The sequence below is a fragment of the Lepidochelys olivacea genome, assembly GCF_965140295.1.
Source record: "Lepidochelys olivacea isolate rLepOli2 genome assembly, chromosome: 2".
Taxonomy (NCBI): Eukaryota; Metazoa; Chordata; order Testudines; family Cheloniidae; genus Lepidochelys; species Lepidochelys olivacea.
This window is the reverse complement of record NC_140412.1, coordinates 184,562,735-184,586,724: the sequence shown is the minus strand read 5'-3', so window position 1 is coordinate 184,586,724 and position 23,990 is coordinate 184,562,735. Positions and strand designations below refer to the sequence as shown.

The following is a 23,990-nucleotide window of genomic DNA, read 5'->3' as shown; positions in this document are numbered from 1 at the left end:
AAGTGATATTGGAGTTTCATGTAAATCAAAGTATTCATTTACCAGTATTCTTTCCAAAACCTCATACCCCTGTAGGTTACGTTCCTTAGATACAGAGAGAGCACTCTTACATTATCTGGCTACAACTAAAAACTTCAGTTCCTCTCCTGAGTTATATATCTCATATGTGGGTAACTCTGAAGTTCAAGCCCTTTCAGCACAGTCTTTGTCTGGATGGGTTAGACAAGTATATTGAAGAGTGTTATAGAGAGACTTCACTCTCTCTTCTTGTTCATCTTAGAGCCCATTCTGTTAGAGCAATTGCTGCATCTGTAGCATGCATTAAACATATTTCCTTTACTGAAACATGCAAAGCTACTATGTGGATTTTGGTTCACGCTTTTATGAAGCATTATGCATTGGATTTGGCAGCCAGATCTGGCACACGGTTTGGCAGTGGTGCTCCCGTCATTCTTTAATTAGGACTGATGCTCCCTGCATCCGTCTGATGTACTGCTTGCCAAACTTCCTAAGAGTGGGAATATGCAGAGGGGGCCTTTGGAGAAGAAACCAAGGTTACTTATTTGTATGAGTATTTGTACTCCCTGCCTGCCTTCCCCACTCTTGCGGAGTCCTTATTTCAGTATTACTTGGAATTCCACTTTAGCAGTGGAAGGTAACTGAGATAGCAGTGGGTGCCACATCCCCTATTAGAACCAGGCCCTCAGAACGTGCTCGAACAGTGGGGGTGGATGGTCGGAGGGGCACCGGGGTGCTCTGATGGGTATGGCTACCAAAAGGTTTCATCCTCTCAGCTGCACAGGCTGGCGCATCCCCCGAGACTGTGAATATGCATCTTGAAGAACTACAGTTACAAGTAACCAACCTTCAGTTTCATATATTGCCCTGATTTACCCTTTCAAGATCTGTACTTTAAAAATTACAATACATTTCACACAAATGTGTTGACACCCAGTTAAGGTTGCTGACATTTAATATAACCCAATATGGAAAATGTATAACTAATACAGCATTATCAATTGAAAAAAACCTAAGCATTTAAAAAGATTGGAAGTAACCACCTCAGATAATTTGCATATCTACATAAATTTACAACTTTCAAAGGTAACAATATTTTGGATAAGGAAGCTATTGTCATATGAAAATTTACTTTGCATGATTCCAGTAACACCCTGAGTAACTCTAAGCCAAAAGACCTAATTTAATTTACATAATTAGATATAAATATATCAATAGCATGTGTGTATACAGTATTCTCAGTAAGGTTAACTGTATTCTATGAGCATTCAGTTACCATTATTACACAGTATCTGTTTTGTAGAGATTGGACATATTAGCTTATTAACTTAATTTTCATGTAAAGGTGAATTGGTCATAGCTGAATGAATTGGTTATACGCTTTCCAATGTTATTCAAAGCATAACTTACATTACTCATTCTAGATACATGTAACAGTGATGAAGTACATTTACAGGACTTTATTTTAAAATTTGAGTATATACGTAATTTTGTTATTTTGATCCTAATTGCTCTCAGCAGTCACAAACACAGAGTCCTGATTAGGTGACCGATTAATCCTTAATCGACTGCTACTATCTCTTAACGTCTGTGTATTCTTGTCCAGTGTAATTCTCCATGCTGGCATGAATTCTTTTCGAAAGATATTGTTGTAGTTTTATATTTTATATCTAAAGATGCAAATGAAAAGCATTTTGTTTAATTGTATCTTTTTTGTTCTAGGTAACAATAACAGAGCTTCAGGTAAGGTTTGAATTTCATTGGTTCATTGTGCTATCTAGATGATTATACTGTGCTCCTCAGTGGCTTGTGATTAGAAATGCTGTTTTTAGGATTGCATATATTAACTGGTGAAAGGGGGAAAAAAAAGTTTAACAAGAAAAAAATGTACTTGCAATGCAAAAGTGTGCAGTGTATGTACAATGATTGATTGATTGATTGAATCCCATATGTGGCTTTTCTTTCAGATACAGCTAGCACAGAAGACAACTCTTGTCAATGATTCAAAGTTGAAAGAGCAGGAGTTCATGGAGCAGGTAGGGGTCTTGTTTGAATAAGAAGAAATAGTGTTCTTAAAGTCATAGAGTTGAAACCCAGAAGGGACCACCAGATTATCCAGTCTGACCTCCTGTACCTCACAGGCTACCACCAGTGCCACACATGCACTAAACCCACCAACCCAAATTAAACCAAAGTATTACAGCCTGCAGCAGGCTAAACTATTATGTGCCACAGGCAGACAGTAGTGGGGACTGCAATGCACCACTGCTTGAGGCCCCTGCAGTGGCAGGGAATTGATTAAATAAGAACTCAGATAGGTCTGGCAAGTGACCCACACACAGTGCATCAGAGAAAGGTGAACCCCCTACCCTTCCAAAGTCTCTGTCAATCTGACCTCGGGGAAAATTCCTTCCTGACTCCACATATGGTGATCAGTTGGACCCTGAGCATGAACCAGTCAGATAAACATTTGAGAGGGAATGCTTGGAAGAACCTCAGAGTACTGGCCCACCCCATCTAGTGTCCCATCTGAAGCCATGGCAATTTATTCTTTTTTTCTCTCCCACAGTAGAGCTAAATGCTGTTTAACAGCTAGCCTTAAAATGTAATTTTCATAGTTTTGTACTCTTTAACCCCTGAATAGTCCAGTATGGAAACAGTTTTTAGTGTTTTCTTTTTATACAAACAAAAAAAGCATCTCACGTACATGAATGGTTGAGATGTTCATGTTGCAGATCTGAAAGTCATTTCAGTTATGTTTCATTTTAATTGTTTATATTCATCACTTGTCCTTTTGTGACTGTTTAGATTCATATACTGAAAGACAGGTTGAAAAGTTATGAGAAAAATGTGTATGTCACAGCTGTCGGATCACCATACAGAGGTAAGGAAAACATATTTCATCACGTAGTAAATAAAATAGCTCTTTAAAAGAAATGGTCACACTTCGCAAAGTTTGAAAAAGTGATATTAATCTTTTTTTCTAATGTGACATTTAGTAACTGCATAATGGCTGTGCAAGATCCTGTTAGATTCACTGTGGAATCTTGCTCGTATTTTGTCCTATTAGAGTTTACCAGAGCTGTCACATGATTCCATGAACATTTTGTGATAGTTATATTTATTTTGTCACCACTATAAGAGCTTTGTAACCTCTCTACCAGAGCTTTTGAGAGCTTTATGTCTCTCTATAGTCAGGAATAAACAGAACAAAAAAGCACAGCAATCAGTGAAACACAAAAAGTTGAAAGTATTTGATTGTAAATCTATAGTCTGATTATGGGGTGGCATTTTATTATTTAGCCCTATACACATGCATGATGCAGTGCAATCAGTAAACCATAGCTGTGTCTCAGGAATCTCGTAGGTTACTTCGGACAGATAAAATACTGTGGTTGTTTTGTTGTTTTGAATGAATATGGTGCATGCCTTTGTGTTTCTGGTGTTACTTACTATGGGATTGTTAGAGTAACCAAGCGGGAAAGGTAAAATAATGGTCTAGTTATGGAGCATCCCAACTAATGCTCACATGTAATAGCCAGGTTTATAGTGGTGAAGAGGTGAATGTTTGCCCGAGCCCGGGTGACAGCTGTTTTACCAAGGCTGAGAAGAGATATCAGAGGGAACACAAAAACGTTAGAGGTCCCTAGGTCTAGAAAAGGGTGGGGATTGGATAGCCAGAGTCTGCCAGGGAGTGTCAGTGAGGGCTGACAGTTGGGCAAGAAAACTTTAACAGAGAGACATGGAGACTATAGCAAGCAGACTGGGTTTCCCAAGAGAGAGCTGGGAGTAGGCTGGACCTACCTGAACTATGGATAGAGAGGTTAAGTTTAGGTAAGGCCATGAGTTAACCTGTTTTCCTAAATGCTGTGTTCCTTTTGCTAATTAAATGCTACTTTATTTTGAAGAAGCTGGCTCTGAGTCACTTTAATTAGCTGCTGTCACAGGTTTCTGGAGAAAAAGGATTATAGTTGCCAAACACAGTTGGGCCTGTCAGATTAACGCAGTTGGTTAAAGAGGGGAGCTGCAGCCCAGAGCTCTAGTAATAGAACCTTCATAAAGTGTAGGAAGCCAAGCCTGTCACCTGACGGATGCAATCAAGACTAATAGGGGTCTTAAAAACCTCAGTAACCATGACAAAGACAAAGAAAAGGTCAGAAGAGTGGGAGCAGACAAATAGGGGAACAGTACCTAAAGGCTAAACAATAGAAGAAAAGAAGAATTTTTAGAGGGGAGACTCTTCTGAAGAAATGAGGCTGGTATGAAAAAATTCAGTACCTAGCACTTTCTGGAGTGTGTAAGAAGTAATAGTCACATCCTGTTTGGGAATATTAGAGACAAAAAAGTGGGCAAAATTTAAGCCTTCTAAGGCCAAGTGCTGAAATATAGGTAGTAGGAGATCTTTGTCAAGCCTTGAGGGTAGAGGCAAGGAGTTTGAATTTCTTGCAGCAGGCAAGCCAGTAAAAAATACTTGCAGGGAGTGATATGATCAAAGTCAGAAGAAGAGGAGAACCACCGTTAGGTAATTTAATATGTTCTATCATTTTCCATAAAATATTTTCTTTCTTTAAAAAACATTGAGTATAATTCAAAGCATTGTCACACTCAGCTGTGATAACTAAAACTATATTGGTGACATAATGAGAAAAATACACTAAATTTTGTTTCATGTGGATGAGCTAATGAAGCCATGCTACAGCATGGCTCATACATTCTATTATCAAAAAAAGCATCCTTCAGATTAGATTTTAAATCGTTACAGTGATTTTGTGGTAATACAGTGGCCCTTTCTTGTATCAAAATTTAAGAACAGACACAAAGGGTAGAAGTATAAAGTTATATACTTCACCGTTCTTTTTCTTAATATGAGTAATGATTGTTGTGATAAACATCTTGTTCTTTGCATTGGCTGCTTCCTTTTGGTTTTTTTTTGTATTTGTTTAAAAAAAAAAAAGAACTCCTTACAATTAAATTGGAAGTAATACTAAAAATACACACATTTTTTTATACATCTGAAGTAATTAGCTTTTTGGAAAGTTGTAAAATATATGTTCACATTCTGGGTAAATGCACAACTGTTTGTGGGTTTCCTGAGAGCTGCTCATTAGACTTGGATGTGTAACTCGACAAGAATGATTATTCTTCAAGAATATAGTTTTTTTCCTTTGTCCTAGATATGGAGATCAATGATTTCTAGTGGGTTTTGTGGAAATTGCTCCTTTCCTTGTGGATCTGTGAAGCTTATTTTTCTGAAATGTCCATTCTGTCGAGCATTTGGGAAACTCCTGAAAAAAGTTAAGAAACAATCTGAATAAGATTGACATTTCCAAAGAAAGACCTTGCTTGTGTCTAGAATTAGGTCTGGTCTAAGCACACCTTTGTTATTACTATATCGGATTAGAAAAGGATATAGTTAAAGCAGTAAAACAACCAAACTTGTATGCTCGTGTAATAGTGCTTATATTGGTATATCGTGGTTAGACTAATCCTCAGTCTACAATATATTGTAGTTTTATTTTCTAGTCTTTTATCTTTCTTGGTATAGATTTTTGTTGTTTCCCTTAAATTTTTTTATATCTAGTTTTTAAAGATTTACTGATTAGTAGGTAAAGTTTGTAACACAATGTGCACCCCAACATGGTGTAAAAATGTATTGTACTTTGAACATACTTGATTTTAATGATGATTATATCAGTATGGCATAAACACACATAACTGGTAATTGTGTTACTGTAATTGAATGGATTTTGCTGTTGTACATTTTGGATTCACTCCAAATGAAGTAATACTTTAAAAATGCTGAGTCAGATTTATACAGATGATGGTGCTTGAAATGGATCACAAGAGGCACAATCCAGACAATCTGGCACATATCTTTCCTTTCATTATAAGTAACTTGCTCTGTAATTGATTAAAGCCAGGAAACTATTACATTGGAGAAGAAAAGTACTCTAAGTAGAAAGCAAATTTTGAGTAGAAAAGGAATACGAAAATACTGCTAATGCATGTAACAACACTGAGATTGAGAACTTCTACCACTAATATATAAACGTAAACTTTCTTTGGGAAATATCTGAAAGCAAAGTGATTTATAGGTCTAGACAGAAATATTTTATATCTGTAATGAGAAGATGAAGATGCTGCCAACATATAAGGTCTGCAGTTGATTCTAAATACAGACCAATAGGATGTGGGTAAAGTGATCTCCCTGATTCTCCAAAAAAAGAACAAAGCCTATAGGTCTGGTGACACTTAAATAGTAGTTGAGCTGCTGGTCACTATACTATTTGTAATCAGGGGAGAAGCTTTAATCTCTTGGATAGAGAATTTTGACAGATCTACAGTGAAGGGAAACCACTGAACAGCTGTTTTAAATAAAGACTTCTTTTTAATTCTGATCAGTATTTTGAGTTGCTAAAGATGGTTTCCTTATTCTTTATGGATGGTGAGCATATAGAAAGTGAAAGTATTATAGTAGTCTTGTGGAGGAATTCATAGATGACCACGTGTACACAATTAATAAATTTGGACTAAGAAAGTTATCACCCATCTGCCACTCTCCAGTGGCTTTTGCCACACCCCTCTTCTGCGTCATAACATATGCCCTCATCTGCCCCGTGGCTCCATTTTCCCCTTCCTGGCTACCGTTGCAACCAGTTCCAACCAGCTCTACGTGCTCCTCTTCCCTTCTCCACCCAATCTTCCCCCTCCTTCCGTCAGCACAAATGTAGCTCCCACATCCATATCTTCCTCCTCACCTCTGGTGACATGTGCCTCAGCCCTCACCTATCCCCACCTCTCCACCTCCCATCGCATCTGCCCTCTCTCACCACCATTCCTAATCTCATGCCCATCTCCTTCTCTGCCCCCCAGCACCTTCCCCTTCTTTTGCTGTCTCTGGAACACCTGCTCCATATCTAAAAAGATCTGTCATCTGTGATCCTCTTCATATCTTGCCTCTAGCTCCTAGCTCTCACGGATCCCTTCGTCTGACACTGCTTCTGCAGCTGCCTGGTCTTACAAAGGTGCTGCCCTGGATCAGAGCATGATTTGGGTTATTGGGCTTCTCTTTCATTCTTGCTGCTTTGACATCCCCCTCCCCCTTCTTTCAAACATCACTGCATCAGACTCTTCTCTCCTTTCGCCCTCCATGTTGCTTGACATCTACTGTTCATCCAACTCCTCCCCATCAGCCTTCCTCTGATTTCGACTTCAGGTTCTCTTCCTCTACTCTCAGTCTCCAGCGCTCATCCTCTGTGACTTCACCTTTCATGTGGAGGGCTCCTCTGACTCTTTAGCTGCACATTTGCTCACCCTCACCTCTTCAGCCAACCTGCAGCCTCGTTCAGCTCTTATTGTTCACCTAAAGACTTGGTCTTTACCAAGCATTGCTCTCTCTTTGATATCTGTTGCTGAGTTCTCCCTCTCCAGCCATCATCTGGTCTCTTTCAGCATTGCTCATCAGCCACCTTCCTCACACTTTGTCACTTGGCCTTTCTGTCATTTTTTCAGTCTGTCAACACTGATGACTCCTTGTCTGTTCTCAGCCCTCTCTTCCCTTTCTTCCGTTGATATGGTTGTTAATACTCTCTATTCTTCATTCTCTCCACCCTTGAGTCTTTTGCCCAACTCTTTAATCACAAAGTTCACCCTTCCCTGGCTCCCCCTTCCCCCTCCTTCTCTCTCTTCTCCCCCCCCCCCCGCCCCCAAGAGCAGTTTCCTTTGCTCCTGTGGTCACACTGCAGAGCTTCTCTGATGGAAATTCTGTGACTAGGCTGATTTCCTCTGCTGCAGATTTGTTCTGTCCTCTTTCAATTCTGCCATCTTCCTAGCTAAACAATTCTACTTAATTGAATGCATATCCTCAATCCCAGCTGCCTTTTTGGCACATTTGACTTGCTCCTCAACCCTTATTTCATCCTGCCTCTACTTCTTTCTCTGCACAAGATCTTGACTTCTTTTTTTTGTCAGGAGAAAGTTGACAAAATATGACATGATCTTACCGTCCCCCTTCTGTAATTTTCATGTCATCAGCTTCCCTCTCTCAGGTTCAGAAGTTTCTCAACTGCTCTCCTCCTTGAACTTCTCCACTTGCATCAGCGACCCATCCCATCTCCTTATCCCCTTCATGCCTACTCTCATGCCAACCTCTGTCTTCTCCTTCTGTCTCTTTCCCTCACAATACAAATATGCTTTAATCTCTCCCGTCATAAAAAACAAGTAAATCCACCCTTGACACCACTTGCCTTTCCAGCTAGCATCCCAGTTCCCTTCTCCCTTTCATCTCTAAGCTTGTTAAACATGCTGTCAGCAATCCCTGGCTGGAGTTCCTCTCTTCCAGTTCCACTCTAAACCCTCTGCAATCTGGCTTCTGCCTCCATTGAAACTGTTCTCTCCAAAGTGTCTAATGGCCTCCTCAAAGCCAAAGTTCAGAACCAGTACTCCATATTCATCCATGATCTTTCAGCTGCCTTTGACACAGTCCACGATGCTCTTCTTTGAAATCTTTACCTCTCTTGGCTTCTGTGACTTTGTCCTCTCTTGGTTCTCCCCTATATCTCGAATTGTTCCTTCAGTGTGTCCTTTGGAGGATCCTCCTCATCCGCCATCCAACTTTCTGTGGGGGTTTCAGAGAACACTGTCCTTGATCCTGTCTCTTTCTTTATTCCTTGTCTCTATGTAATCTTGTCCACAAATCCAAATTCAACTGCCATTTCTATGCAGATGATTCACGTATCTACCTCTCTACTCCAGTCCTGTCTCCTTCTGTGCAAACTAAAATCTCAGTCTGTCTGACATTTCCTCATGGATGTCTAGCTGTAAGTGCAAGCTCAACATGGTTAAAACAGAGCTCAGAATCTTCCTTCCCACACACTCTTTTCTTAGTCACTGTGGGCAGCACCCCATCTTGCTGTCACTCAGGCCCATAACCTGGGCATCCTCTTCACTTTGGGTCTCTCTCTAGGTCTTCACATCTGTTCTATGTCTAAATCTTGCAGATTCTTTTTGTTAAGATCTCTAAGATACAGCATTTCCAATCCATCCACACAGCTAAAATGTTATCCAGGCTCTCATTGTCTTGCATCTCAATTACTGCAACATCCTTTTCTCTGGTCTTGACAAATGCATTCTTTCCTCCACTCAATCTATTCAGGATGTTGCTGCAAAGATTATTCTCCTAGCCTGTATCTTTGAATCTCTCTGTTGGCTTCTCTTTCTCTATTGCATCAAATACAAAGTGCTTGTCTTCGTTTTCAAGGCCCTTCAGTACATATCCACTATCATTCACTGTTGAGATGTTGGTTCCCACCTCCATCAGTCAATGATATCAGCCTCCATCACCCACTTACTACATTTTCAAATGAGCACCATTATGCTCTCCTGCATGCCCCTCATGCTGGGGAGGTGCTCTTCATAAACATCCATAAAGCAAACTTGTTATCCTTCTCCAGATCCCTCCCTATAACTCTCCTTTGCCTTGATGCCTACAAAAAACTTGACAATGGTTAGGCTGCTGGCTTCCAGAGACCACTGTCTTTCACACTGACCAATATTGTCTCCTTGTTTCCTTGTATTCCCCTATTGATTTATCTGTATCCATCTGTTGTATCTTATCTTATACTTACGTTGTAAGCTCATTGGAGCAGGGACAATCTTTTTGATTTGTTTGTACAGCACCTAGCACAGTGGGATCCATGACTGAGGTGTGTAGGTACTCTGATAATATAAATAATATCGCACTATCAGAGAGGGAGATGTAATTGGAAAGAATATTAAAAACTGGAGATATATTCTGTCTGCCTCTCAACCATCCCATCATCTCCACTTCCTCAGCCTGTTTGCTTACCCTTTTAAATTACACAATTTTACTATATCATCTGTATAAAATAAAACTAGGGCTGTCAAGTGATTAAACAAAATTAATTGTAATTAATCGCACTGTTAAACAATAATAGAATACCATTTATTTAAATATTTTTGGGTGTTTTTCTACATTTTCAAATATATTGATTTCAGTTACAACACAGAATACAAAGTGTACAGTGCTTACTTTATATTATTATTTTTATTAGAAATATTTGCACTGTAAAAAACAAAAGAAATGGTATTTTTAATTCACCTAATAAAAGTACTGTAGTGCAATCTCATTATCATGAAAGTTGAATTTACAAATGTAGAATTATGTACCAAAAAAACTGCATTCAGAAATAAAACAGTGTAAAACTTTAGATCCTACTCAGTCCTACTTCTTGTTTAGCCAATCACTCAGACAAACAAGTTAGTTTACACTTGCAGGAGATAATGCTGCCTGCTTCTTGTTTACAATGTCACCTGAAAGTGAGAACAGGCATTTACATGGCACCGTTGTAGCAGGCATTGTAAGATATTTAAGTGCCAGATGTGCTAAAGATTCATATGTCTCTTCATGCTTCATCCAACATTCCAGAGGACATGCTGATGACAGGTTCAATAACAATCCAAAGCAGTGCGGACCAACTCATGTTCATTTTAATAATCTGAGTCAGATACCACCAATACAAGGTTGATTTTTTTTTTCCTTTGTGGTTCGGCTTCTGTCGTTTCTGCATCAGAGTGTTGCTCTTTTAAGACTTCTGAAAGCATGCTCCACACTTCATCCCTCTCAGATTTTGGAAGGCACTTCAGAGTCTTTAACCTTGGGTTGAGTGCTGTAGCTATCTTTAGAAATCTCACATTGGTACCTTCTTTGTATTTTGTCAAATCTGCAGCGAAAGTGTTCTTAAAATGAACAACATGTGCTGGGTCATCATCCGAGACTACTATAACATGAAATGTATGGCAGAACGGGGTAAAACAGAGCCAGAGACATACCAGTGCTTCCCCAAGGAGTTCAGTCACAAATTTAATTAACACATTATTTTTTTAAAGAGCATCATCAGCATGGAAATGTGTCCTCTGGAATGGTGGCCGAAACATGAAGGGGCATAGGAATGTTTAGCATATGTGGCACTTAAATACCTTGCATGCTGGTTACAAAAGTCCCATGTGAACTCCTATTCTCACTTTCTGGTGACATTGCAAATAAGAAGTGGGTAGCATTATATCCCGTAAATGTAAACAAACTTATTTGTCTTAGTGATTGGCTGAATAAGAAGTAGGACTGAATGGACTTGTAGACTCTAAAGTTTTGCATTGTTTTGTTTTTGAGTGCAGTTATGTAAGAAAAAAAATCTACACTTGTAAGTTGCATTTACACGATAGAGATTGCACTACAGTACTTGTATGAGGTGAACTGAAAAGTACTATTTCTTTTGATTATCATTTTTACAGTGCAAATATTTGTAATAAAAAAATAAAGTGAGCAGTGTACACACACTTTGTATTCTGTGTTGTAATTGAAATCAATATATTTGAAAATGTAGAAAAACATCTAAACATATGTAATAAATTTCAATTGGTATTCTATTGTTTAACATTGCGATTAAAACTGCAATTAATCGCGATTAATTTTTAAATTCATGATTAATTTTTTGGAGTTAATTGCTTGAGTTAACTGCAATTAATTCATAGCCCTAAATAAAACCTTTGCATATAGAGTTCTGATCTTGTGAGGTACTGACTAACCCAACTCCCAGTAAGGTCAGAACTACAAAAGCTTGTTTGAGACCCTTAAGATTAAGAATCCTAATTAGACCAATTTACCCTGTGTATTTATTCAGATTTTTTAAGTAAGCAACTAAACTGGAGTAATTTCTTGATTCAGTTGAGCTGACACAAGCTTCTGAATTTAATTGGAAGGGAGGAAGGTAGCAGCTGCAATCAAGCAAACTCTGTTTTAAATGTATCTATTGCTGTATGTTGGTGTAGAAAAAAGATCAAGGAATGTATTCAAAAAAACTTGAGAAGTAATTGAATATCTTCTATATAGATGTTCTGTAATATTGTACATTCAGTTGCAATTAAATTTTAGGCATTTGACACAATTGTTCAGATTAATACAATGTTTCTCTACTTGATTATATTTTATTTCAGTCATTTTCTAAGTAAGAATAATTTTGGATTATATGAGGGACTGTCAGAATAAATATAGTCTTATTTTTGTTTACACAGATGGGAATCTCTGCCTTGCTGATGTCTCTCTCTTTGGAGAGCCTACTGAGTTTGAATACTTGCGGAAGGTGCTGTTTGAATATATGATGGGCCGTGAGACTAAGGTATGGAATACTGTATGCTGTGATTTGACATGTGGTTTGGATTAGAATTGAATTTCTCACTCTTGCTGTGTAGGATTTGATCACCGTGTGTTTGCTATTAATGGAATGCTGTGACGGTAGCAGATAGTGTGTAAAGAACAGGGTTTCAGTCCTGTTCGGAGTTTGAATGATAGATCTTTGTTGTGTTTTGGTTTTTTTCTCTTGTGAACCTTATGATGTTGTTTTGACACCAAATTCCAGCAATAACTATTGTATTGAAGTATATCTTGTGACTAGTTCTGAAGTTTCAGAAGCATCTTCCCCAAAACCCCAAGTACCCTATTTCACAAGGGCATGAATCTTTTGTGGGTGGTGTTTTTGTTATTTTTTGAGGTATTTTGAGTAATAGAAGAGAGTGACTGAAAGCCAACTTTTTCAGTGTAGAATGTCAGCTGGTGAAATCCTCCTTCAGTTGGAATTCTGAATACCTAGTGTGAGTAGCTATATGTAGAAATTGGTTTCGTTTGAAAGAGATAATGTCATAAGTTTTATCATCTAAGCAAGATGTTTGTATTATTTAGATGAAAATCTTTCCTTCCTAGGGCTAAATACAGCTGTCTATAATACTTCCACTCTTCCAGTTACATCTTTCAGATGGGGATAATGTTAAGCACTACAGCTCTCAGTATTTCATTAGAATTCTAAATGAATCATATTTGTTCTAAAGTGTATTGTTGGATGTAATGGGTGTGGTTTGACATTTTACAAACAAGCACAGTAAGCCGCTAAAGCAACTTCAGCCTAGCTTTGAGACGGAACCAGACAAAAATCCTGCAATTTGATTAACGTGTCTGCATTCAATGAAGCCTAATTTGAAACATCTCTAGACTAATTTTAACGTTTAAACTATGTCTAGTAAGGCTTCAGTTACGTGTGTTACTGATTAAAACTGTTTCTTGTTAAGTGTCCAAAATATCACTGTACTTAAATTGGGACTTTGAAATTGCAAATGTGAGGAGTTTGGGAGTAGTAACACATTAAAGCTAAGCTTAAGGCTTGTCTACACTGGCAATTTACAGCGCTGCAACTTTCTCGCTCAGGGGGGTAAAAAACCACCCCCCGGAGCACAGCAAGTTTCAGCGCTGTAAAGCGCCAGTGTAGACAGTGCCCCAGCGCTGGGAGCCACGCCTCTCGTGGACGTGGTTTTTTAGAGCTCTGGGAGAGCTCTCTCCCAATGCTGCGCTGCGACCACACAAGCCACGTTAAAGCGCGGTAGCACTTTAGCGTTGCCAGTGTAGACTAGCCCTGAGTTTCAGCAATCTTTCTAGGAAGGGAAGAAACCACAGAAGTTGTGGGAGTAAAAGTGAATCGCCATATATATTGCTTGTGATCTGAAGTAAGAACAAAATTCTCATGGGCCGTGCAATCTGCATTACTATATAGACATTAAAGTAGATTGATTTTAGGGGTCTGGCTTCCATTCAGGGTGCAAGTTGCTTCATTTAAAAAAACAAACAAAACAAAAACAACCACCTTCTGAAAGTTGCGTCCTCTCACAACCGAAGACAGAGTTAGAAGCCATTCTTGGAGGTGGTTTTCTAAGATTGTATACATATCCAAAATGAAAATAAACTGCGCTGAAGTTCTGTCTAGCTCTTAGACTTGCTTAAGAAGGTATTATTTTTATTTTAATTGAGAGAGGCATTTTATTCAATACAAATAAATGAATGGAGAGAGACATTTTCAAAGGTTTTAAAAATTTGGTAGCTACTTTTAGATTTGATAGATGATGGAAAATTGTAATGCAACTTTTTGCAAGTGTCTGTGCTCTTTCTTTAGTATTCATAGTTATTTGGTTGTCTGTTAGCACCAAAGAATCAAGGTAGCAGGACTAACAGAGCATACACAAAATTTAAAGAAGTGATAAATTTCTGGGACAGCCCATGCTTTCCTCTCTAACAATTCAGATCACAGTAGTAATGGGGTTGATTTATATGTTTGAAAGCTAACCATGAAAATTAAACTGTTAATAGGGTAAAAATCGAATGAAACCTGACATTCTCATTAAACACAGCAATGTTCTAGTTGTCTCCTCACTTGTGCTTCAGAAAGTACATGTAGTTATACCCTTTTGCAAGGAAATCTCATCTATTCAGTTTGCGTTAACCATGAACTCTATGCTGATAAAAATCTCTCTCCCACTCCTGTGTGGCTTCCCTGCATCTAAACCCATGTCTCAGCCTGGTTTCTTTGACCGCAGCTTCTGGATGGCTTGCAAGCAATTTAATATGGCCAAGCATTTAATTTTTCTTTCTCTCCAAAATCCACACCTCACATTTTTTGTTAAGTTGATAACATCCTCCCTGTCACCCAGGCTTGCAACCCAGGAATCATCTTTGACTCATCTGCTCTTCATATCAGGCAGTATCCAATTCCTACCTCCCTTTCATCTGCAACATCTCTAAGATCTAATCTTTTATATGTACCCAGACAGCAAAATGTCATCCAGGCCCTAGACATCCCCTGTCTTTTTTACTGCAACCTCACCTTCCTCTTCCTTTGCCACTTCTATCACTCCCCCCCCGCCCCCAAGATAATGTAGCAGCTAAGATCTTCTTGGCCCTTTGATATGATCTTGCTCACCCCTTCTTAGAATTTATGCACTGCTTCACATTCAAATTGTGCTTACTTTTATAACGCTACATAACACCCCCTGCCTACTTAATTAACCTAGTCTCATTTCCACATTGCAACCTACCACCACTTTGCTAATGATACACAGTGTCCAAATTGCTCACCTTGCTCATAATCACCTATGCACTTTTTGCATATCATCCCTTTATGTGGAATGGCTTCCACTAAGTGGTTTGCCAAGCCATTAGTCAAATCCCACCTTGTGAATACCAACATAGAAATGGATCTTAAGTGAATTATCTAAGACATTTTATTTTATATAAATAAATGTATATATCATATATGTGCACTTAATAATGTATATTTCATATGTATAAGTACTTGTTCAAACTACAAAAATAAATTGTTCAGTCACACTACACACACCTTTGAGTAACCAATGTAATTTAACTGTCTTCCTACCCTACTTAATCTCGTGCCACTTTACTGTGTCATATGAAATTACAGTGTACATTTTTCTGGGAATGCACCTTGTTAAGTTTATCTGTACTGTGAGATGCATAGCACACTCTGTGGTGCAGTAAAATAATGTTCTTAACTACCATGTGAATAACTGAATTAACCAAATATAGTTATACTGCATCTTTAGGACATTGTGTTGAAGTTTTGTTTGTCAAGCACGGTAAAAGCCCAGTTCTTACAGAAATCTAGAGCATTGCTTTTACAGATGCTGAGACTCACAATTTCAGTATACAATTTGGAGTCTGTTCTAGAGTCAAAATGCCAATCTCTGTGTTGTTTGTCTGCCTCCGATGTGTGCAATTCATGTGTTGGTTACAGAGGCTGCTTTGCAAATATTGAAATGGAAGGGTGGTCTGTCATAATAATTCCAGATTTTGTTGATTTCCAGCCTGTATTTCTGAATTAGTTAGATGCATGCAGAGCTCTCGGGGAACCTAGACATATTTTTCACTGTTACTGGCTTGTACACTGAAGCATGGCAGGTGGATAGCCTTGGCAATAATACTGAATCGTGTAGCAACAAATAGGGAATTGTGTGACAGTATGGAACAGTTATATGCAGCTTTGTGGTGAAATTTGTGGGTTCTGCTTGTGAGGAGCAATATTGTTCAACTATAGAGTGCCTTGATATCTTTAAGAAATATCCATTCATGAAACTGTTTAAGATATTGTCTGTTCACAAGGACATTTGTAAATACTCTATGCTCCTTGAAAGAATTGGCAAGAAGTAGGAATGTAAACAATCAGCTATTTTATTAGAACTTTTTTCTGTGTATGTGGGTATGAAAGGTAGGGGTTATTATGATGCTTCACCTGGATTTTTCTAGAAAAATATAGTCAAGGTAATAAAGGCATAATCAGGTAAATACTTTGTAAAGCGTATAGTCTTAAATTCCAAAATGACTGTAAGTTTCAGTCACACTATTTGCAATCATATGGACCTGAACAAATTTTATTTCTAAATTTCCCTAGTGACTGCAAGAACTTGAAGAATTTCAAGGCAATGCTAGTGATAAATTACAAAACATACGTTTTCAAGAAAGAAGGCTTTAAGAACCTTTATTTGGCATGTACATATTAGTATTTTCATGTAGTATTTGCAGTGCATGTATATTTTTATCTTGTGCATACCATTGTGTCCTGTTGAAATTAATAGTGAGGGCTTCAGAGGTAGCTGTCCTGTAAGTGTGGGTGTACATTCCGAGTTCATTGCTTCGTGATCTTTCAGTCTTAAGCGGTGAATGAGGGGTTTGACAAGAGAAATTAAAAAAGTTTTTGGTGCTGATTTATGTTATCAGAGATGTTCCTCAATATCTTTCAGCAGTTCTCAAACTGGGTTGGGACCCCAAAGTGCGTCACAACCCTGTTTTAATGAGGTCGCCAAGACTGGCATTAGACTTGTTGGGGCCTGGGCCAAAGCTGAAGCCTGAACCCCAGGGCCAAAGCCCAAGGGCTTCAAATGTTAATGACAGGGCTCAGGTTACAAGCTCTCCGCCTGGGGCTGAAGCTCTTGGACTTTGGCTTTGGGCCCCCACCCAGGGCAGTGTAGCTCGGCTTTGGCCCCTCTGCCTGGGGTGGCGGGGCTGGGCGGGCTCAGGGTTCGGTCCCCCCTCCTGGGGTCATGTAGTAATTTTTGTTGTCAGAAGGGGGTCATGGTGCGATGAAGTCTGAGAACCTCTGAGTTTGAATCATGAACGGTAAATAGCTTAAATTAAGCTGATTGAACAGAACAGTTAGCAAGGGGAATTCTTTCAGCTTTATAGCTAGGTAGTAGCTATATGTAAATATACATGAGATGAATTAATCTGGACTACCCTTTCACCTTTATGATGGTTGTGGTCAATTATGTCCTCCAGTTGCTTCATTATTGTTACTGCTGTCTCCTCCTCTTCGCGCAGTGATCTGTGCGGAACCGGTGGGAAACAATAGCAGTAGATGGGCAGCAATCTTGTCACCACTGCATAGTGTGAGAGCTGCAAGTATGACTCTTATAGCACATTCTCCTAGAGCTGTACCTACAGCTGTTGCAGCATGTGGGAAAGCACCTGACATTTCCTGCAAAACCACCTGACCACCTATATTCACCCATGTTCCTACACCTCCTTCCCCCTTACCTTCTGTTGTTGCTGACCAAAATGACAATGGAAGCGTTGGTCCTGTTTCGGGTGGGAGTATGTTGGTGGCTAAAACATTCAAATGAGAGCTGTAATCCTGGCTCTGCCACCTAATGTGTAACTATTGATATGACCTTTTCTGTTTTGTTTTCCACGTACAAAATAGAGGTGATTCTTACCTATCTCATACAGGTGTGGTTATAAGCTGAATTAACATTAATGCTTTCTAGTTATGACTCCTTTCATAAGAGAACGTCAGAGCACTTTGCTGTATCGGTGCCACGTACTACACACCTGTCATTAATGTTTCCACAAATGAAGTTCTGCAGTTAATCTTGGAACCTGCTTGTGCACTAGCTTATTCGTCTGGATTTGTTTTACAAGATGCCAGGCTGATGTGAATGCAGTTGAGTTGTAGAGCATTATTTCATGTGACTACAAAAATGTATCTTGCAGTGACATACAGATTAGATTGTTTATAGGAAGAGATCTCCGGAATGGTTGAATCTTTTTCAGCAGTAGTCAGTCGTGCCATTTTGTAAAAGAGGTTAACGTGTTTGAGCTTTGTGCTTACTACTGAGCTTATATTGTTGTCTGGAAGCAGCAGTTTGTGATCATATAAACTGAAGATTCTTCCATAAAATTCACATAACATACCATCTGTCAAGCAAATGAGATGTGCATATCTGACTCTTTTTGCAATGGCTTCCATTGACATTACTAAAAACATACAGCACTTGGATAAATGAATAAATTTGTAACGGTTAAACAGCTGTTTAATCTTTTCTTATGTATGTTAAGTTACTTATCGACCATTCACTTTTTTTCTTTAGACAATGGCAAAGGTTATAACCACAGTGCTGAAGTTCCCAGCCGACCAAACTCAGAAGATCTTAGAACGAGAAGATGCTCGACCATTGGTAAGCCTTATAAGTAGACTGGATATATAAACTTGGGCTGCTAGACATAGGTGGGTGAAACTTGGTTGTTTAACACCTCTCCCTTCCTCAGGGGAATTTCCCATTGTAGAAGAAGGCTTGAGTTTATGACAAAAGAAAAAATTAAGGGCCTTGTCTCCACTAATACGTCCTGCCATTGGTCTAGTACTGGAGCAGCTCCACTGGTGATAGTGACAATGGGAGCACTGTGTAGCCAGTGTGTCGGCATTTTTTCCACTGTGCCATCTGTCCTTACTAAAAGCAAAAATGGTAACAACTCCTGTGCTTACTCGGCTTTGCTTGGGGTACAATAGCAAAGTTCTGCTGATAGAGCTTTCCCCTAGAACAGCAGAGGGGAAAAGCAATGAATACAGCCGGTATAGATACATCCTTGATGTAGAGTAGAATGCCTTTTTAAATTGACAACAAACATGAAAAGCCTGCTCAGCTCTCCCATTATGGGATATGTCACGTGAGCATAGAGAAGTCTAGATTTTGCTGGGGGACAAAATAGAACTCATACTATACTAGTGTCTTTAATAGCTCCTCAGGGCTAGATTTTCAGTTATTTAAGGAATTGAGGAGTGCTTTGCTTTACAAAAAGATTTCCAAGTAGATGAATTGCAAGACCAGGAGCAGAGTACTTTATGCTCTCAGGGAAGCAAGATCTAGTTCTAATCAGAAAAAGCACTCCTTGCACGATCATTATTTTAGAAGTATAAAAGGCATTTTATTAATGGAAAGGCTGTGAAAATATTTTCTCTACACAATATCTGAACTCAGTAGGATCATTCCTGTTTTTGTGGGCCAGTAAAATAAATAGTTAAGAATTTATTGTAGCTTGTACTTCCCCAGTTGGTCTTGTTTCTTCTCTCTCTACTGGTCTTGGCTATCTCTGATCATTTTAGAGACAGATAAGTTTATTATTTTAGGTAGTCGTATGTTTCACTTTACGAAATCACACAAACACATTGACCTCTTTGAAGCAAACTTTAAAAAAATCTTCAGTTACTGTTAACATAGAGTTGAACACAACAAGCAAAATTATAGATTTTTGTTAGAAGGGGTGTTAAAGGTGTTTTGTTTGAAGGAAACTATAATGTAAAAGCAACATTGGTATTGATAAGTATTCTAGTCCAGACATGGCTCTTGGCCAGTCCATCCCAATCTCCAAATATTTATTGAAACTCGTAAAACAAAAAGAGTGTAGCTTCCTCTCCCAGCTCAGCAGTCCTTGCACTGAAAGTGTCTGCACCCTGTTGTCTGAAATGATTAGCACCATGCTTGTCTTCAAAGGTAATTTAATCAAATATTAAAAGAAATAACTCTTACCTTTTTAACCACCTCCCAAGCCTTCAAAATTAAACATTTCTAACCAGTTTATTCTTTTTATTAGCTTATTACTCTGCCTGGAGTAGCACCTATTTAGATATTTACTCAACTTTTTGATGTACTTGTGTGTAAGAGATAAACAGATTTAGGCTGCTGGGATTAGACTAAACTATCCAAGCATATTATTATTAATAATCAGTTGATGTAGGGCTTCTCCCTGTTTCATAATAGAGTGGTGGTGGTATTTGAAAAACATTTATTAAACACTTAAATTTCCTTTCTAGTGGTATAAATTGTCTAAATTAGAGCATCAACGTACATTTTTAAAACAAGTCTGGAATCCTTTGATTCGTCTGATAAGGAAAAATCTGATCTTCCTATTAACTTTTGCCTGAAATATTTACAGATTATAAAAGTGTAAATTGTCAACTTGTTTTATTTCAGTAGCAAAACTCATTTACACTGTAGTAAGTTAAGGATGCTTCTCAGTTTTATTTACCATTTTAGTGCCTGATCTTTTCCTTACCTATACAATGGGCATATATCTTAGAGTTTCTCCTGAAACTTTTTATAAACAAATCACAGATAAATTGACTTGGGATATTGACCTTGGTACATTAGTATTTACTTCAGTGTTGTTTCTTTCTAATCCTCTCAGCCTCATATGTAAGCACAAGATGTCCACTGAGCTCAAATTTGTGCTATTAATAAAATATTCCAATAAGGTGTTTTTCTTCCTGGCTTTGTAGTTTACCTCACCTCGCAGTGGTATCTTCTGAATATTCCCATCAGTCTGTGCTTAGTTAGCATGTGGGTGAGTGAAGCCTAATATGTGTATTGTGTTTTATTTGAAGGTCAAATCTATAGCATGCGATTAATTATCCTTCTACTAGATTTTTATTTCTCTCCTCCCTGGTTTTGTTCATAATTATGGAATGCTCTTTGCATGACAAGCTCGTAATATACCCCTAAACTAACTGTTTATCTTATTTTGCTTTACAAAGTTAAGTTTGTAAGAAGTAAGCCTCAGTTTCAAGATTAATATATTTTCTGATCAGAGGATAGTTTGCATCTTTTCAGATACTGATTCAGAGCTGTACAAACCTCAGATATGTCAAAAGGGAGTAGAAAAAAGATTCTTAATCAAATAGCCTGTAATATAAAATATATTTAACTTGGCTTTATTCTATTTGTGCTTTTATCATTTTCTGGGCTTCTTACTTGAATAAGCAAATAGGTAAGTCAAATTACTGGAATATGCTCACTTACTTTGGTGCTTAAAATGGATCCATATGCCATATAAAATTCAAAAGGATTCCTAATTTAATAAAATACTTAAAATGAAATATTGCATACATATTGCCCTGATCCAGTAAGGCACTTAAGCTTGTGCTTAACTTCAAGTTGGCTTCAAATTAGACTTCAAACCTACTTAAAGTTCAGCACGTACTTTAGTATTTTGCTGCTTCAGAGCCATAGGTTGGTGGTAACGAGATGACAAAGCAAAGAGGGGGAGGAAAGACCTTTTTGATTGGGGATGTCACAATATTTGTTATTACAGAATTTGTTACAAATTAGTTTGGCTTCATTAATGAACCTGTGCGCAAATAGCTCTAGTGTTAGAGACCAAGTGGTTGGGTTGGTTTACAATGAAAAGGGGCATCAGACTACTCAAGGTAAAAATTAAAACAATAATGATCCACAGTAATAGGACATGGAGGTAAATAGTCACAACTTTCTACATAATCTAATCTGATTAGCACTCTGATTTAAAATGTATAATATTTCAAAACAAATTCTGTGGGACATGCTGAGCTTGCTTTAATTTTTTTTTCTCTCTTAAAACTTAAACCAGACACAACTTAAATGCAGAATATATCTTTGAGTTCTATAAAGAGGAAAATCTGTTCCTCTCTACCGGTCCTTAAAGTTTCTACTCTTATCCTTATTTCATCCTCTCTTAAATGTTGCATTCTACGCCCAGTTTTTTCTTCTGGTCCTTACTTTTCTGGGATATTAGCGTCAACTGACTTTTCCTTTGCCATGGCTGAAAATGGTTGAGGTGTCAGTATCGACAGGCTAAACCTACTTTCAACCCCATTATAGAAAGCGTGCTTGAGATGTAATCCCTTTACTCTTTTTGTTTTGTCCTTTCTATCAGTAAAACAGTTTTCAGCATCATTTAGGAGGAGCAAAGAAGGGGCTTGATGCTGACCATGGTGTCAGCAATAGGTCATTTTCCTAACGTAAATGAGGCCTGCACATGTAAATCTTATATAATCTCGTAAAATCTCATTGCAAGAGTAAATTGTGCAGTCCTCGTTTTTCAAAGCTTTAATGGATTCTGACAGTTTATTGCCCCCCAAATATGACATTCTTGCCGCTAGGCAACTTATGATCAAGGTGATGCTGACTGCATTGCAAATGTGAGGTGTACACTTCTTGATTAGGTAGAAGGGATTTATGTCCATGATTGGCCAAGGCAGGAATTGTTTTGAAGTGGGGTATTGTTACTTTCCTGTCATTTTAACTAGAGGTCTTGATAGGAAAGAAGGGGGAATAACATTTTGTCTCATTCTAAAACTCAGTTTTGTATTTTACTTAACTAGGCATGATGCTCAGATGCAGTATGTAGTTTCCAGTGGGTTCTTATCTTTTACTCATCTTCTCAGTTGTGTTGACTGAAATATACAGCAAGTGAATTACTTGCCCAAGATCACAGAATAAATCGAGTCATTCAGCCTGACCTCAAATCCAAGCTCCTTCTGTCTCCTGTTGCTTTTCTCCAGCAATCAGATTCAGTTGCTCTCCTGATTTATTTATTTTAATACCAAAAGTGCTTGTATTTTTCTCTTCACAATGTAACATTCATTTATTTGCCTTTACTTTTTTTTTTTTCTTCCCTAGTCATGGCTACGACCATCTTGAAGAAATGGTGATAGTAAGGTCTTATGACAATGCTGCTTAGAAATACATGCATATCTCTGTTCTCCGTTGAGAATGGACAAGAGGAAAAACTATTATTCAGGGTCCCAAATGGAGCAGTAAGACTGAGGAAATCAACACACACTTTGGACCGTGAATATCGTTAAAACTGCCTTGAGAAGAGATGCTAATCAGTGGTAATCTGGTGAGGAGTCTTTTTTTCCCCCTTGTATTGAATACTGTCTTCTATTTTGTGTTAAAGGTTATTTTTTTAAAAGGGAGAAAAAAAGACTGTAACCTAGAAAGACTTTGCCCCGCTCTTGTATCTCAGTACAGGTTTCACTGGGTGTTTTTAAGAGTTGAACTTAACAGGTTGTCTCTTCTATTTATTTCTGAGTTCTTGACTGACTGAATGAATTGTGCAATACATTTTTGGGTGGGTAGCAGTTAGTGGGTGATTCCTGGTGAATTAGGCCATTTGTTTGAATATTTTCTTCCAATTTGATCTTTTGATTGTTTGCTAAAGGCCATTTCTTTAAGCTTTTGCTTACAATAAATCCAAATTTTAGTACCTCATGTATTTACTCTTAGCTTTTGTACTTATATTTTCTGGAGAAGAAATACACTACTGTAAATTGTAAATAGTTAATACATAACTGTATCATATGCTGATCTGTGACTGGCAATGCTAATCTGGCAGGAGCTGAGATGAAATAAAGTTTTATTTACTATACAGTTTTGGAATTGCGTGTATTTTTTATACTATACATATTTTTGTAATGAGGAGCAACTCTGTTCTTGACCACCGACAAGACCCTAAGGCAACATTTGCTTGGAATGTTTACAACCTAAGGCCGTGATCCTTCAAAGACTCACTTAACTTCAGGCATGTAAGTAATTAATGGGGCCACTCCAATGCATAAGTCTTTGGAGGATCATAGCATCAATGACAGACATAGAAAACATGATGAACTGGAAAGCAAGAGAGTCACTTGGTATATTTTGTTATACCCACAGGGTTATTGGAATGCAAAAAGGAGCTTGATCCTCTAAACCCTCATCCAAGTATCCCCATATGGGTAAAGATCAATTGTTCTCTGTTTATAGGGGTATCAGGCACAGTACGGTAGATCCGGATGAAGGTAAAACTTAACACCCACACTTCCCCATCCCAAGTGCTTATAGTTGTGGGAATAATTCTCATCTGTAATCTGCCAATTAGTTTCTCTCTGCTAGTATTACCTCTAATGTTCCATGCACATAGATAACTTCAGATTTTTATTTGTTTATTAGTTAACTGCCACTATAAGATACATACCATTTTACTTGCCAAA

General features: G+C 38.1%; 1 protein-coding gene across 3 annotated transcripts in view; it reads left to right on the top strand.

Moving 5' to 3' along the window:
* The window catches only part of GOLGA4 (golgin A4), a gene marked incomplete at its 5' end in the record, with an annotated part of 103,425 nt that extends 80,034 nt beyond the window's left edge, over window positions 1–23,391 (top strand). For 2 of the 3 annotated variants that reach the window (XM_084618165.1, XM_084618163.1), the window contains 7 exons: window positions 1,741–1,761; window positions 1,986–2,054; window positions 2,827–2,902; window positions 12,109–12,212; window positions 18,295–18,381; window positions 20,481–20,545; window positions 22,639–23,391. In XM_084618165.1, coding sequence (XP_084474291.1) covers window positions 1,741–1,761; window positions 1,986–2,054; window positions 2,827–2,902; window positions 12,109–12,212; window positions 18,295–18,381; window positions 20,481–20,510 — 387 coding nt within the window. In that variant the 3' untranslated portion in view covers window positions 20,511–20,545; window positions 22,639–23,391. The remainder of the gene's footprint in view (window positions 1–1,740; window positions 1,762–1,985; window positions 2,055–2,826; window positions 2,903–12,108; window positions 12,213–18,294; window positions 18,382–20,480; window positions 20,546–22,638) is intronic. The other variant, XM_084618164.1, reaches the window with a different exon arrangement.
* Between the last annotated feature and the right edge of the window lie 599 nt (window positions 23,392–23,990).